The 14,652-nt window shown below is 52.2% G+C and overlaps 6 protein-coding genes across 6 annotated transcripts; 3 read left to right on the forward strand and 3 right to left on the reverse strand.

Annotated features, from left to right (window-relative positions):
* Positions 1-433: 433 nt before the first annotated feature.
* PV06_03636 (uncharacterized protein) lies at positions 434-4,595 on the forward strand. Its single transcript, XM_016404445.1, has 5 exons — positions 434-1,184; positions 1,245-2,010; positions 2,069-2,680; positions 2,732-3,113; positions 3,166-4,595. The coding sequence occupies exons 1-5, from the start codon at positions 881-883 to the stop codon at positions 4,084-4,086; spliced, it is 2,985 nt and encodes a 994-aa protein (XP_016265450.1). The 5' UTR covers positions 434-880; the 3' UTR covers positions 4,087-4,595.
* A 1,073-nt stretch (positions 4,596-5,668) lies between these two features.
* On the forward strand, positions 5,669-8,569 carry PV06_03637 (uncharacterized protein). Its single transcript, XM_016404446.1, has 3 exons — positions 5,669-6,366; positions 6,448-6,882; positions 6,943-8,569. Exons 1-3 carry the CDS (start codon positions 6,151-6,153, stop codon positions 8,116-8,118), a joined length of 1,827 nt encoding a protein of 608 aa, XP_016265451.1. The 5' UTR covers positions 5,669-6,150; the 3' UTR covers positions 8,119-8,569.
* On the reverse strand, positions 8,471-11,799 carry PV06_03638 (uncharacterized protein). Its single transcript, XM_016404447.1, has 2 exons — positions 11,530-11,799; positions 8,471-11,468 (listed from the first exon to the last, which is right to left on the reverse strand). The coding sequence occupies exons 1-2, from the start codon at positions 11,535-11,537 to the stop codon at positions 8,939-8,941; spliced, it is 2,538 nt and encodes an 845-aa protein (XP_016265452.1). The 5' UTR covers positions 11,538-11,799; the 3' UTR covers positions 8,471-8,938.
* A 418-nt stretch (positions 11,800-12,217) lies between these two features.
* Positions 12,218-13,081, reverse strand: PV06_03639 (uncharacterized protein; the record flags this gene model as incomplete). The annotated part of the gene is made up of 1 exon (XM_016404448.1): positions 12,218-13,081. The coding sequence occupies one exon, from the start codon at positions 13,079-13,081 to the stop codon at positions 12,218-12,220; it is 864 nt and encodes a 287-aa protein (XP_016265453.1).
* Positions 13,082-13,093: 12 nt separating this feature from the next.
* Positions 13,094-13,692, reverse strand: PV06_03640 (uncharacterized protein; the record flags this gene model as incomplete). Its single annotated transcript, XM_016404449.1, has 1 exon — positions 13,094-13,692. Exon 1 carries the CDS (start codon positions 13,484-13,486, stop codon positions 13,094-13,096), a length of 393 nt encoding a protein of 130 aa, XP_016265454.1. The 5' UTR covers positions 13,487-13,692.
* A 174-nt stretch (positions 13,693-13,866) lies between these two features.
* On the forward strand, positions 13,867-14,313 carry PV06_03641 (uncharacterized protein; the record flags this gene model as incomplete). The annotated part of the gene is made up of 1 exon (XM_016404450.1): positions 13,867-14,313. One exon carries the CDS (start codon positions 13,867-13,869, stop codon positions 14,311-14,313), a length of 447 nt encoding a protein of 148 aa, XP_016265455.1.
* Positions 14,314-14,652: the final 339 nt, after the last annotated feature.

The following is a 14,652-nucleotide window of genomic DNA, read 5'->3' on the forward strand; positions in this document are numbered from 1 at the left end:
CACGCTCGCCAAAAGCGTCGGGCGCTCCACCTACAAAAATACCAGGGCGGTATTCGTATTTTGCGGTTGTACAACGAAGTACGGCGTGCGAGTACCCCCCAAAAAATAACGGCGGCATGATTGCGGCGGTGAGGCGAGTGAGGAGCAAGAATAAAAGGAATCAATGATCATGATCGTGATAACATTCATCCTCACATGGGTACCATAGTAACAAAGGACAGAGATGGGACGAGGAGAAATGATAGCTCGTACAAGGACTGGCTCTACAGGCGTTTCTGGAGACAGACGAGGCCATGTACAGGAGACTAGAGGCTACAGAGGAACATCGAACAGGGTCCTAGTACAATAGTCTATGGTGGTAGCGGGCGCGAAATCGGTGACTCGTCCATGTCATATCCTATTCTTGTCTCAACCTTTCTTTTTGTCTGTTTGTCTCGTTTCTCCGTATTGATTGACTGATTGACTGACTGATTGATTCATCCCACCTACGAGGCACGATCCCCGTAAGAATCGAATCGAATACAGGCGTCTTGGGCAATACAAGCATCTGTGTGGACACATGCTTCAGTGCTTTTTTCTCTGCTCTTGTGTGCCTCTCTCAATACCAGCAGTACTCGGGTTTTGCCCAGGGTCAATCGACAATCTTATCGCCGCTCTCCCATCCAAGTTGCGGGGTTTATGCCCTTCGACCCTGTCCAACGATTCCCAGCCTAATTCTGTTTTCATCAGAGCTTTTCCCATTTGATTTTGCGACCCTTGGGTTTTGAGAGTGCGTCACCGACCTCGGACCATTTCAAAGCAAATCTCGACTTTCTGAACTGATGCACGCCGCCACGTTCTCGCTTTCTTTCACGTCTTGCCCATTCCTTGCCACTATTGTATGCAAACCATGGGCGACGATGTGACGCTTCGGTCTATGTCTGCGGAGAGTCCGGCGGGCGAGGTATCAGAACAAAACTCGCTTCAATTTGTGGAATCGACAATGGGTCATAACAACTCCAATGCACCCGATTCGCAACCAGACTCGCCGTCGGCCGACAACAACGATGATGGTGACGGCACTAGGCCTCCCGCGCCTATGCAGAAAAGGCGGAGAGTCACCAGAGCCTGCGACGAGTGTAGACGGAAGAAGATCAAGTGTGATGGCAAGCAACCGTGTACCCACTGCACTGTGTACAGCTACGGTATGTAGTAACACACGGTCATGTCTCGCATCCCACGAGGTTACTCACCATTCGTGACAGATTGTACTTATGATCAGCCCTCCAACCGGAGGCGGAACCCTGCACCACAATACATCGAAGCCTTGGAACAACGACTACAGAAAACCGAGGCGATCCTTCGTTCTGTTCTCCCAGGACTCGATCTCGAGGATCCGAAATTCGATGCGCGCTCTGTGGAACAGTTGATCGACACCTCGCGGGCCAAGTCCAGTGCCAATCCCACTGTCAATGGCAATGGCCAGGCAACACCAGTGCCCGACGTGTCGAAGCATGAAGACGATGCACAGTTACAGTCCATGGTCGATCGAATTGGCGCCTTGGACCTGGACCACGACGGCCATTGGGATTTCCACGGCCACTCCTCGGGATACGTGTACATGAGGAAATTTCGTGCCCAGTTCGGTGACTCGTATCTCGCCGAGTATCGTCACCCCAACCGAAACAAGAATATCCAACAGCTTCTCGAATCACCAAGATCTGCTCAGTCCTCCCCCTATGAAATCAATCTTCCCCAAGGTGTCGACCTGCCGCCAAAAGAAGTCGCCATCGAACTGTCGCGCAACACCCTCGATGACTGCTGCGCGCTTATGCGTCCACTCCACAAGCCGACCTTCTTCCAGCGTCTGGACTCCCTCTACGACACAGATCCAGAACAGTGGAATAACAACCACATACAATTCTTGCCCCTGCTGTACGTCGTCATGGCCGTCGGAGGTTTGTTCTCCAAATCGGAGGATAAAGGCACCACACTTGACCTCAAAGGTTACAAGGAGGCAATTGAACAAGGGTCAGTCAGAAAGAGTATTCACCCCCTAATCTCTAAATCTCTCCTAACCGTTCGTTAGATATCAATACTTCAACACTGCGAAGCAAATGCTTGACATCACTGACTGCCGGGACCTCGTGACAATCCAAGCCATTGTGTTCATGATCATGTTCCTCCAGTCGACCGCCAAGCTCCCGGTTTGTTACGCGTATCTAGGGATTGCACTCCGAGCATGCTGTCGACTGGGTCTTCACCGCAATATTCCGAACCGGTTCAACCCGATCGAACTCGAAGAGAGGAGACGGATATTCTGGCTGGTTCGAAAGATGGATTCTTATGTCGGAGCCGTCCTTGGACTTCCACAGATGTTGAGTGATGATGATATTGATCAAGAGCTGCCAGCCGAAATTGATGATGAATACATAACATCGGAAGGCATCCGGCCTATGCCAGCTGATGTTTTTCCTCTTCTGAAAGCAACGAATGCACATACCAGGTTGACCAACATACTGAGGAAGGTTGTTCGCTATATTTACCCTGTCAAGGGTGTCATGGGAAGTGGAAGTGCCGATTCAAGGTATTCTATCAGTCACAAGCGAATACGAGAACTCGAACGAGATTTGCAGAACTGGATGGACCAATTGCCAACGGAGCTGAGGCCTTCCGATGATGCTGGAAGAGACCTCTCCAGGTGAGATATACCAGATCCCTCCCCTAACGACGTGATGCTGACTGGTTACAGAGTACAACAGCTTCTGCGAATGTCCTACGCTCACGTTCAGATGATGGTCTACCGACCATTTATCCACTATGTATCGCAGGCGTGCCAGTCCAGAAATGTGGACAAGAGAAGTTTTGCTTGTGCAGCGGCATGCATAAGCGTTGCTCGGAATATTGTGCATATCACAACCGAAATGAAGAAACGCGGCCTTCTCGTCGGCTCGTACTGGTTTGTCATGTATACTACTTACTTTGCCATTCTCTCGCTAGTTTTCTTCGTCCTCGAAAATCCGCACAGCTCGACGGGCCAAGACATCCTGAAAGATGCCATTGAAGGAAGGGACACTTTGGCTTCCCTTGCAAAACGGAGTATGGCAGCAGACCGGTGCAGTGGCAGCCTTGCTGTAAGTTGCTATCCCTTTCGAACGTCGAGCAGTTGCTAAGCACTCTTGCCAGGGTCTTTTCGATGTCCTGCCGGAAAAGCTCAAGGAGCGACGAAGCTCTCTGAATGCCGCAACCCAGTCATCCCGCAAGCGACCACCTCCGGTTGTGACTGAAAATTTCACGGCACAAGAGATGCAATCGGTCGCCAGTGTATCGACCCCAAGTAGCTTAAGGGAACAATCAGCGACACCCAGTCGCACGAGAACCATCCCTTCTGATTTCCTTGCCAAGTTGGCAAAGAGAAACTCCATGCCTGATCCACATGCACTTACGGGGCTGTCGGAAGGAACCCCTACGAGTACACACATGCAGAGCCAGCCAATGCTCGGCTACCAAAGCCCGGCCATAGCATCGCCCATGTCGGGCCATTTTGATTTCACGCCACAGTTGGGCAATGCCCAGATCCCCGACCTGAAGAATGTCATGTTCCCAAGCGATAATCCATTCGCGTATCCTAACCAACCCATCAGTACTCTGGAGTCTGGAGACGGATCGTTTTCATTTGCGGATCACAGTCTCGGATTCAGTGAGCACAGCATGGCCGGAACGCCGACCACTAGCACGGCGCCGATGTCGTTACCCACGTCACAATATGACCATGGCTTTTACCAGCAGGCCATCAACGATAACTCTCAGTCGGCACATCCGTTTGGGAGCCAGGGCGGACGTTTTGGTGCTCCAATCACGGATCTTCTTATGCAGAATGCCATCGGAGGGGAGCACGTGAACCTGGGTGGACTGCCGAGTTTCCACGATCCCATGGTGGCAACATCGACAACAGACCCATCAAGGTCGACACAGCCCGAAGACTTTTGGAAAGGATCGGCCGGTGCGGCTTCTGTCCCGCCACCGGGATTGGAAGATTACTTCAATAACGAGCGGTTGGGGTGGGATCCCAACTGGAATGATCATCACTATTACGCGGGTGGGTAGTTGTTTTCTACCCCTCGACTTTCCACAACATTCGAGGTTCAAGTTTTGATAAGCAAATTTTTGGCATTGGGCTTTCACCAGGTCTTATTTGGAAGCAAGGCGTTATCGTTTCAGGTGCTTGGTTGAGCATACTACGGATGTCTTTTGGCAAGGCTATACGGAGACGAGACTTGATGCATGGAAAAGGGTACACCTGACCTTGGATGCTTTTTACACAACGGAGGACGGCGTTACCTACGGCATTTTGGGGAAGAATCCCAGCCGAGTGGCTTTTTTCCGTGTCTTTGGAGGTTATACATGCAGAGGCTGGTCTATACCCAACAAACATGACATGGTCATGGCACGGGATTTTTTTCTCTTCTTTTGTTTGGTGTGACGGTATATAGGCAAATGATGCGGGATGTAGAGCACGCGAGTTTTTTGAGGAAGAAGAGTCAAAACAGTCAGCAGGTATCATACCTAAAAAAAACTCCAAAAAGTGGATGACTGTAAAGTCGGAGCCATTAAGATTTTGTTTCAATTTCGTTTTCGTTTTCGTTTTCGTTTTGGTTTTTCCTTTTGTTTTCATGATGGCATCGCCGATGTCTCTCGTCTTTGGGTATTGTAGTCGTGAAGGGTTCCAAGCAATTCCGCTGTACGTGCCTAGAAATCCTGATCCCGCTGATTTCCAAGAGTCTTGAGGATACTTGGCGGGAGGGATGTCGTGGCATTGCTGGGCAGAGAGGGCCAAGTGAGAGTGGAATTTTCTGGTCTTCCAGCTACAAGCACATTCTGACGTATTGTGCAAATTTACCGAGACGACGAAGTAGGGGGTGGGCACTGGCATTAACCAGTAATGTTCCGTCCTGTAGAAAAGTGACATGTTTCGTGCTCATACTCGTAGCGAGGTGGCAAAGGACGAACGGGGAAAATGTCAAAGGTTGAGATGGCACTTGGGGTTAGTAAGAGTACTACTTTGTATCACGGAGTACCTCTTTCCCGACGTTGTTGCTGCGCCTCCAGGGAAGCCCAGACTAAGGGGGGGGGGGTCTTGGACTCATTCTTGTCCCGCTCCCAAGAATCCAAGAGAATCCAAGACTGTCCAAGACTGTCCAAGACTTTCCGAACGTATTCATTCCTCTCCCTGTTACCTTGGAACCAAGGCCATCATCGTCCAGCAACCACCAAGTGTACTTTCCTGTAATACCAATGTCGTGATCAGTGACCCGTTTTCACTTGTAACACTCTGTGAGACCAGCGATTCGGAAGAGAAGGGAGACGCGGAGGACACTTCTACTTGCCTGAGGGAGATACGAAGGGCCAGTGGGGTCCATGCATTTCCTCTCACCAGTAGTGCCTTGGCAGAGCGTATCAGCATCCAGTGCCAAGGCCGCTGACGAAAATTGGGCGCTCTTCTGGGTGCCTCAGCTTGTCCGTGGGTTGAGGACAATCTGCTACTCGCACTCCAAAGGGAGTTGAGAGAGATCGATTCCCTCCGAGGCAGCAATGAATGGACCAGGTCGTGGTCCATTTCCCGCTGATGATACGAAGTAATAGCCTGACCTGACTCCGTTCTCGTAATTCCAAACCACATGCCTCTTAGGACTTAACCCAGCCCATCGCCCCCCCCGAGAAGTGTAGCCACCTTCTCCTTCCCTTTCGCTCTCGTTATTACCAACTGGACCCGACTGTACAAGCTTCTCTTCAATTATTCCCGTACAGTGTACATAACAACTTATCCTCATCTGTCTCGAGTCCATCTGTCGACAGGTGCAAAGTACGGAAAGAGGAAAGAGTTGTACCTCACCAACGCGCGCGCCCCGGCAGAATCTTCACTTTATTGGGCACAGCAGCCACCATCCTCGCACCGAAATTTTACTGTTACTGCACTTGACTGTCACCTTTTTCTTCCTCCGCCTTTCATCAACTCCGGAGTAGCTTCGAGTCACAAATTATCTGGTCGTCGCATCGGATTCCGCCAGCTCAGTCGACGTTTTACTTGGATCTTCGCCAAGGTCGCCTTGAACAATATCTCTTGGCTCTCACCGCGACAGTCCTCAAGCTTGGCGCGACGACGAAACAATCATGTCTGAACTAGGCGACTCCAGCACCACCCCAAACCCGCCTGCGCCTCAGGATGTCTCTGCTGTCTCACAATCACAGCAACAGGGTCAATTGCCTCAACAACCTCTGCTTCAGACTCCTCAACAACCTGCGCCTAATGTCAACGCCGCTGGCGAGAACCTCCAGTGCCAGTGGCAAGGATGCGGCGAGCGCTGCACATCCGCAGAGGCTCTCTATGTGAGTCCCAAAACCCCAGCCCCAGAATCAAAACTGTTCGCCTCGACCATCTCGTGCTGACATTATACTTCTTTTTTCCAGGAGCACGTCTGCGAACGCCATGTCGGCCGCAAGTCTACCAACAATCTCAATTTGACCTGCGCCTGGGGTCAGTGTCGGACCACCACCGTCAAACGTGACCACATCACCTCCCATATTCGAGTCCACGTTCCCTTGAAACCTCACAAGTGCGAATTCTGTGGCAAGGCATTCAAGCGACCTCAGGATCTGAAAAAACATGTCAAGACTCACGCAGATGACAGCGTCATCATGCGCTCGCCTAACCTCGATGCAAGTGGCGGGCAGCGTTCACAGAATGGCATGCCTTCAGGCGCGGACTACAACGCCTCGTACTATGGTCACGCTCTCGCCGGTCAAGTCGGGCAAAACTACTATGCTCCTGCCATTCCTGGGCCGGGCGACTACACTGGCCAGCATCATCCGAACCAGTATTACCAGCCTCACCCACCTGTCCAGGTAAGCTTTGATCTCTATCCCCTCTTGCCCGATGGGAGCCGTGCTAATCGACTTCAACAGACTGGACAACACCCCGGTTACGGTCCAGTGACGTACTACAGCACAGCGCCCCCGACCACATACGATTATGAGACTCGGAAGCGCGGGTACGACGCCCTCGACCATTTCTTCGGTCAAGTTAGACGGAGAGAGCTTGATCCTGCCAATTTCCACAACATCAGCCGCCGTCTCTTCGAGCTTCAAGGTCTTCAACTTCCCCAGATTATTCCAGCCAATGTTGCTGTTCCTGCCTATCAGCCGGTCTCTGTTGGCGGTGCTTACGAATCTGAAGATCCCATTCAAGCTTACAGTCTACCACCAATGGGCAACGCAAAGACCCGAGGTGACTTGACCTCGATCGATCAGATCCTGGAGCAAATGCAAGCCACCATCTACGAGAACGACACTCATCTTGCCAACACTGGAGTCGGACAAGCAGGTCCTGGCTACGTCGCCTACCGCACCAGCAACAGCCCGCCTAGTGCTGCTCAAGTTCCAACCAGTGCAGCCCAAAGCAACCCTGCCTCCCTTCTTCAACACACCCATCAAGGCAGCATTGCCAGCACAGCTGATGCCAGTACCCCAGGCTTGACCCCGCCGTCCTCGGCCCAGAGTTACACTTCCGGTCAAAGCCCGTTACAGAACCATGCGGCTCCAACCAGCAGCGCCATGTATCCGAGTCTCCCGTCGAATGCCAGTGACATGGCTTATGCCGCTGCCAATGCCGCGACCCTCAGTGGTATGTTTGACAATGACGAGAGACGCCGCTACAGCGGTGGCATGCTCCAGCGCGCCGCTCCCGACAAGGACAAGGACGACATGGACATTGCGACTGATGGTTCTATGACGCCTCCCGCGTCGGCCATGAACAAGGGCAAGAAGAAGGCCGGATCCCCCGGTGACAGCGTCATTGATCCCGCCCTGTCTGCCGAAATAGGTTCGCCCAGGAGTGACTCGAAAGACCCAGAGCCCGGCGAGGTTTGGGTTCAGAACATGCGACTCATCGAGTGGATGCGTGACCTGATCAAGAAACGATTGGAGACGGGTCAATTCGACGACGAGAGTGACAAGGCACTCACCCCCAAGCAAGATGGTCTTGATCACGACATGACAGGCACGGACGATCATAAACTTCAAGATCGATCGGAAGAAGAACAACTTTATCCTGTTCTCAGACATGTTGAGGAAAGTGCTTGAGAGGATCACTTTTCTGTTGAACATTTGTCTAGACGGATCAAGCAGGAACAATCTTGATTGTCTCTGTTTCCTCTTTCTTCATCAGGTCTCTAGGGTTCCGAATTTCGGATGCCGCATTATTGATGAATATGATCGCTACGCTTTATTGCCTTTTATTTCTCTCGGAGCATACTTCTGGACCTGGGGGAGAGGGGGTATGGACGGCATGGGGTTTCTTTGGATGAGCATTGAAAATAAAAAGGGGTCGAGGTGTACCATGGAGTAATATCAGGGGTACTTGAGTGGATTGTGTGAGGAGTCTTCTTCTTTTCTTTCCTTGATGTGGTGTTGTGTCACCACCGCCCCTCCATCAGGGGGGGGGCCCGCGTGGGTATGTAGGTTGTATACACAAAGACCTACAGAGTGTATGTAGTAGTAGGGTACAGTTACACAAAAGAAAGGGTGTGGTCTGTTTTTCTCGGTTTCTTTTAATTTCGTATCGTGGTAATTCCTATTGTCCACGACTGAGTAGGTACTTTGTTCGAGTACATAGCCTTGTGCTTTTGGTCTGGCCTGAAAAAACAATCATCCATGGAGTCGTCAAAGAGACACATGTCTCTCTGTCTGTCTGTCATGGTCAAGAGGTAATCATCTGTCGGTCGAGTGACGATGGTCGAAGACTCTGAAAAAAGAAAAAAATAATTCATTGAATGGTAAACAAACAACCACCCATCTGGAGCAAACGTAGACGTCGACGAACATACACGGGGTCAGCTCAAGTCTTCAGGTTGGTGGAGTTTTCGAGGTCGAGGTCGAGGTCGAGGTTCAAAGTCGACTTTTTCTAGTTTGTGGTCGACGAAACCAACAAACCTCTCTTCTCCCAAGCTCTGACCGTGGCCCTCTCCTTCATCTTTTGCTCCTGGGTGTCGCACCTCCCCAGCTGGCGTCGGACGAGGTCTTGCTCGAACCTCAACTCCGCAAGTTGGCTCTTAGCCCAGTTGCGGTGACGAGGGCATCGGTTCTTGACGCAGACCCCACCCTTTTTCGGCATGTCACCTCCATTGTCGTCGTCGTCATCGTCGTCATCGTCGTCATGCTCGTGCTCTCCGATCCCATTCACGACGACGCCGTCCTCGGGAGGTCCTATCTTGGCCTTTTCGATCCCCTGGTCCAGAATCTCCTTGCCTCCACGCTGCAAGTACCAATTTCCAAACTCCTCATCGGACCACGCCATCCGTGGGTCGAATCCACAGACGTCCTTCATTTTGGGGTGTGACTTCTTGACCTCGTCCGTGATGCTGCCGGACCTGACCTTGACGAGTTCGAGTAACAATTCCCGCGCGCTGAGAATGTCGTTGCGTCCGTTGAGTTTGACCTTCTCCTCTTGGATACTGGCCATCTTTGCAATCTCGAGCTCGTCGAACTCCAATTTCAATTCCGATTCTAATCCCTTGGATTCTGCTTTTGTCGTGGCATTGGCATCCACGTCACCCATGTCGACATCTCGTGGAGGTGTTTCCGGTTTGCGTCCCAGCGCACGCCACTCTTCAACGTCCTTGCACTTTTCCAGAAGCGCCTTGACTTCACCTGCCCGCAACGACGAGCCGCGGTTGGGCAACATGTCATCGTCCAGGCTGCTGTCGGTCTCGTACTCGGTCTTCTCCTCGTCACTGTACGCGGGTGTCGCGAGTCGACTTTCGTTGTTGATCGGAGTCCCCACGTCGCCGTTGACGTTGTTGAGTGACCTGGCCATCTTGTTCCGGCCCTCGGTCTTTTTGTGCTTTTTGCGCAATTTCTTCGGTTTCTCGGCCTCGACGATGTACTGGCCATCTCTGCTGACCTGCACGTTGGGGTCGCCACGCTGAACCAGTTCAACGAAGAACATCCTTCCACAAGCATCAGAGCAGTATTTGCTCGGGGGGTCTTGTGTGACCCTTGCAGGCTTTCTACAGTCTCTCCGCCTGCACATACGCTTCCATGTCGTCTGTAAACCTGGTTTCGCGCATCTCGGACAGATGTATTTGTCGATGAGATCGCCGTCCCTCTCTCGTATATTCACACAATTGCCGTGAAACCACTCTTCGCAGCCGCCGTCACACGCGATCATCCAAGTATGATTGTCACCTTTTCTACAGATGCAAAATATTTCACCATCATCATTGGAGCTGCCCGGGGTATCGGCGACGGAGCTTGAGCGAGATCTGGCCTCGATGGAACCGCCACGAGAAGAAGCAGGGGTTGGAGAGGATTTGACACTGGCCGCAGACGTCTGCTTCTTAAGCTTGGAAGGAATCGGTTTCAACAGCGTGGAAGCCGGCGTAGCACTGGGAGATCGGTAGGCCGATCTGGCTGGTGGGCTGTTCTCGGACTCGCTCAGCTTCGATCGTTTGTTGGGCGCAGTCGAGCTCTTAACTTTGGCAGTCCCCTTCTTCTTAGCTGCCGCCGAAGATTTAGCAGAGTCGTCCGGAGCAGGTCTCTTTCTGCCCGCAACGGGCGCTGGGGTTGCAAAAGGTTCTGTGGAAGATGCTCTGGATCCCGCAACCGAGGGCTCCTTCTTCAGCGTCGCGATGGAGCTTGTCGGTTGAGGCGTTGATGCTTCAGCGGCATGTGATTCACGTGCAGGTCTCATGTCTCGCTCTTCAGATTCGCGTTGAACTCGAGCAACGGTTTCGGGCTCGTCATCGCCATCCGCTTCCTCTTCTTCATGTTTGGCTTGCCTCTCTGCTTTTTCTGCCTTGGTCAGCTTAGGAGGTGGAGGCGGCGGGCCTCGTGCGACTATTTCTTCGAGAGGTTCCAGTGGTTCGCCGGTGATGGGCTCAACAATGATTTCGAGGCTGCGCAGTGGTTCCCATGTCTTTGTATTATGGATCTTGGAGATGTGGTCTCTTACAGACCGTCTCCTGGTGAATAACTTGTTGCAGAGATAGCAAAGGTATCTGCGATCGGTGTGCTGACCTTCGTTTTTGGAAGAGTGCACGTGAGACTTTGGCGGCGCGTTTGGATCAGGTTTTCGAGGCTTGCCAGAGGCCCTGGGCTTCTTTCCACTCTGTTCTGGCGAGCCGCGTGGAGATGAGTCGTTTCCCAAGAGCGACCCGTCGACCACATCTAATGATGTCGTAGTATCGACAGGGAGAGACTCATCGTCAAGTGGAGGATAATCACTTTCGATCATCTCCTGCTTGACAAGACCGTCATCGACGAGGTCACCGGGGAGTTCGGAAGTGTGCAAGTCATGTCCATCTTGATCTACCATGGCCATGTCGACATCGTGAGAAAGAGGATGTAGGGAGTTGTGAGGAAGAGTCGCGTCGTCTTCTTGCTGGAAGAGTTCAGGTGCAAAGAAGTTTACAGAAGGATCAGGCGCGTCCATACTAGAAAGCACAGATTAGCGGAGAACACAGACTGAGGTGTACGCGATCAACATAAACTCACTTGTCCATAATGACAATGGGCGACGCAAGATCTGAAAAGTTGGATGCGGCTTTGAGGCTTCAAGAGAGCGAGACGTTGCGAAGCGGAAAGTTGTACAGTACGAGGCCAACAAAGTCGCCTGCGCCTTGTGGAGAATGTCAAGGCGGAGGAAACACCAGCACAACGAGGCTGAGGAGCTGGTGAATATCGTGTGAATGAAAGTCCTCGAACCCTCCTGATTCGCGACACAACTCATAACGAAGACATGCGACTGAACAGAGACTATTGGAGCAGCGGGTGTAGGCGATGAAGGTGTCTGCGCCCGGAGCTTGAATATACGCGCCCAAGTCACCCAAGATTCTTCAAATGGCACGATGACATTTTTCTCCAAGGCCGTATCAAATTATATCCTCACATTACCGAATGTCGCTCATTACTCGAGTTACTTATATCGGTTTCGTACGGTATTGTATTTTATGAGTGGAAGAGAGAAGCATGTCTGTCATTTAATGCCTGCCGATGTTGCGATACCATCGTGCTATAAAGCCTTCAAAGCGAGGTGAATGCTTGTGCTCTGTGGTTTGAATGTGAATGTATTGTACGATTCGGTCTTTACTCTTGTCAAATCGCTCCTCAGGCAGCGTCCCACATATGCACCAGATTCACGATCCCATTCGGTGTTACATGAACAACACTGAGATACAGCTAACTAAGTGTTTGATTCAGCCAGGCAAACAAGGACCCGACCCAACTCCTGCGGTGCCCCTGTCTGGCAGTGGAATCCAGCTGTTCCCTTGAAGATATGCAGGGCGGTACGATCACCCAATGCGTCCTTGACCATTTCCGAGTGACCGGGGAACGTGGCATCGCACTCCCCATCTGCAATCCAGGTTGGCATCTGGATCATGTCCGCAATACCGCCCTTCAACGTGTAGTTCTTTGTCTGTTGGAAGAAATAATAAGGAGAGTGGGTTTTGAATGCCCAAAGACCCTGAAGGATGCCCCATTTCAACTCGGTTGTCGTGTTTGGGTTGCTTTGTATTGCATTCATCTCATTATCAAAGGCCTCCTGATCCCCGGACTCGAGGAGCTCGTCCAAGGCCGGGGTCAAGTGCCCTTTGTAGCCATCATACATGTCCCAAACGCCACCGTCGAGCAGGAGGGCCGATAGTCGAGGCTCAAAGGCTGCGGCGCGGGCGTCAAGATAGCCACCGAGGGAGTTGCCAAAGAGGGCCAATCGTTGCCGGTCGACAAAAGCCGCTTTCTCGTTCAATAGGTAATCAACAACTGGGGTCACGACCCGCTCCCAGTCCGGAACGAAACCGAGTCCCTGAAAACGGCGTACCGTGGGCTGCCCAGGTCCTTCGCAGGAGATGACGTTCCACCCGCGTGCCAATGCGGGCGCCACGAGTGTGGAATACAAGTCCTCTTGAGCGGCATCGAACCCCTGGCCCAGAATCAAGGTTTGTAGCTGCTTGGGTTGATTGGTATTTTCAGCCTGTTGGGGGTACCAGATTGCCTCAACAGTGAAGTTCTTCGCCCTTGCCGGGCACGGGGAGGGCGGCGATGGCATGGTCAAAAGCAGTCATCTCCTCGGCCCACCATTGATACGCGGGTCGTCCCAATCCTCGCGGTTGTAGGCGTCAGCGCGACGAAAGTAGTCCGATAGGGAGAACCATGTTGCCCTGACATTGATCGGGTCATATGCCAGTTCCTGATTCATCGCTTGGGCCTTGGTTGCATTGGCCAACTCAAACCATGCGCCGATGTACGTCGTCCAATTGCCTGGGATGATCTTCTTGGCCACTGCTAGTGAGGGCACCGTGTCGGCCCCATCGTTAGCTATCTGGCCCATGCCTGGCAGGATATCGAAGTTGAACGAGTCATCACTGCTCAGGACGAGGACCGGGGACTCGTTGCTTTGGGCGTGGCAGAGTCTTGCCAGGGCGACGCCAGCAAAGACCGGAGACATCTTCATGGCGACGGTGGTCCGGTGGCTTGAAGTAGATCAGATTAGAGACAGCTTTCACTCCTGAATACTCGTGATCCAGCGTGTTTGGTAGTATTCTCAATGAGAACAGAGATGGCCTCAACTCCCAGAGGATGTTGCGACTTATACATTTGTGACATAGTTCCGAGTCCCGACTGATCCTCGGTGCCATCGTCGAAGGTGGCCATGACAGCACACTTGTTCTGATGATAGCCATTTGTACTCACAAGGCAGAAGCAATTGCCGAGCATTGATGGTCTTCCGTGGACGACATCAGTCACTATGGTCAACCGAGGCGCCTCACACGGCTGTATCACCTGCAGACAACGCCGCGTCAAATGTGACGAAACCAAGCCACAAAATAGGACATGTCGCCATCTCGGACGCGTTTGCAGGGCCATCGCAAGACCACTCCTCCCGTGAAGTTCCGAGACGAGACGGCGAAGTTTCTGTCGATGTCTCCTGGAAAGGGCTACGAGACTGAGACGTCCTTGAGCCCGCAGGAGAAGCAGTATCTCTGTCAAGTGGGAACCACTACAAAGACCAAGAATCTAACTCCGAACCCCGACCTCAGCTACTCCCAAAACTCGACATGGACGGAAGTTTCTACAATTTTCCCTTCTCTCATACCATACCAACGGGATCTCGCTGGCTCCTTTTTCCTCACCTACGTCACTATCGTTGGCCGCAGCGTGGAGTCAACCCGCGGGTTCGTCGAGTTATGTTTTGCGAGTGATCCCAGGTCCACCGCCCAAGATCGCTCCCGTCGGGGAGGGCACACGTCCTTCTCAACAGGCTTTGGCCCAAGTTTCTGAGGCCAAACGTCTGGCCGACAAACACCGCCAAGGGCTATGGACGAGTACCGTTGTGTAATGTCGACCAACTTGGGGAGACAGAACAAGGCGTGCGGAAGAGTCGGCGTTGGCGATAAGTAGGATCATCGTACCCTCGAGCGAAAAGACATACCGAGTAATCACTTTTGTGAGGAAGACAACATTTGACGAGGTTAGCTTGGGGGCAGGTTTAACAACAATAACGCTCATGTAAAGGTGCAAGGGTCAGGTTATGATGTACGCAGCACCTATGTCGTTCTCGGAGTTATGTAGGTAGGTAGGTAGGTAGGTAGGTACGGAGTACTCCGTACTTTTACGAGT

The sequence above is a fragment of the Exophiala oligosperma genome (assembly GCF_000835515.1).
Source record: "Exophiala oligosperma strain CBS 72588 unplaced genomic scaffold supercont1.3, whole genome shotgun sequence".
In the NCBI taxonomy this organism is placed as follows: domain Eukaryota; kingdom Fungi; phylum Ascomycota; class Eurotiomycetes; order Chaetothyriales; family Herpotrichiellaceae; genus Exophiala; species Exophiala oligosperma.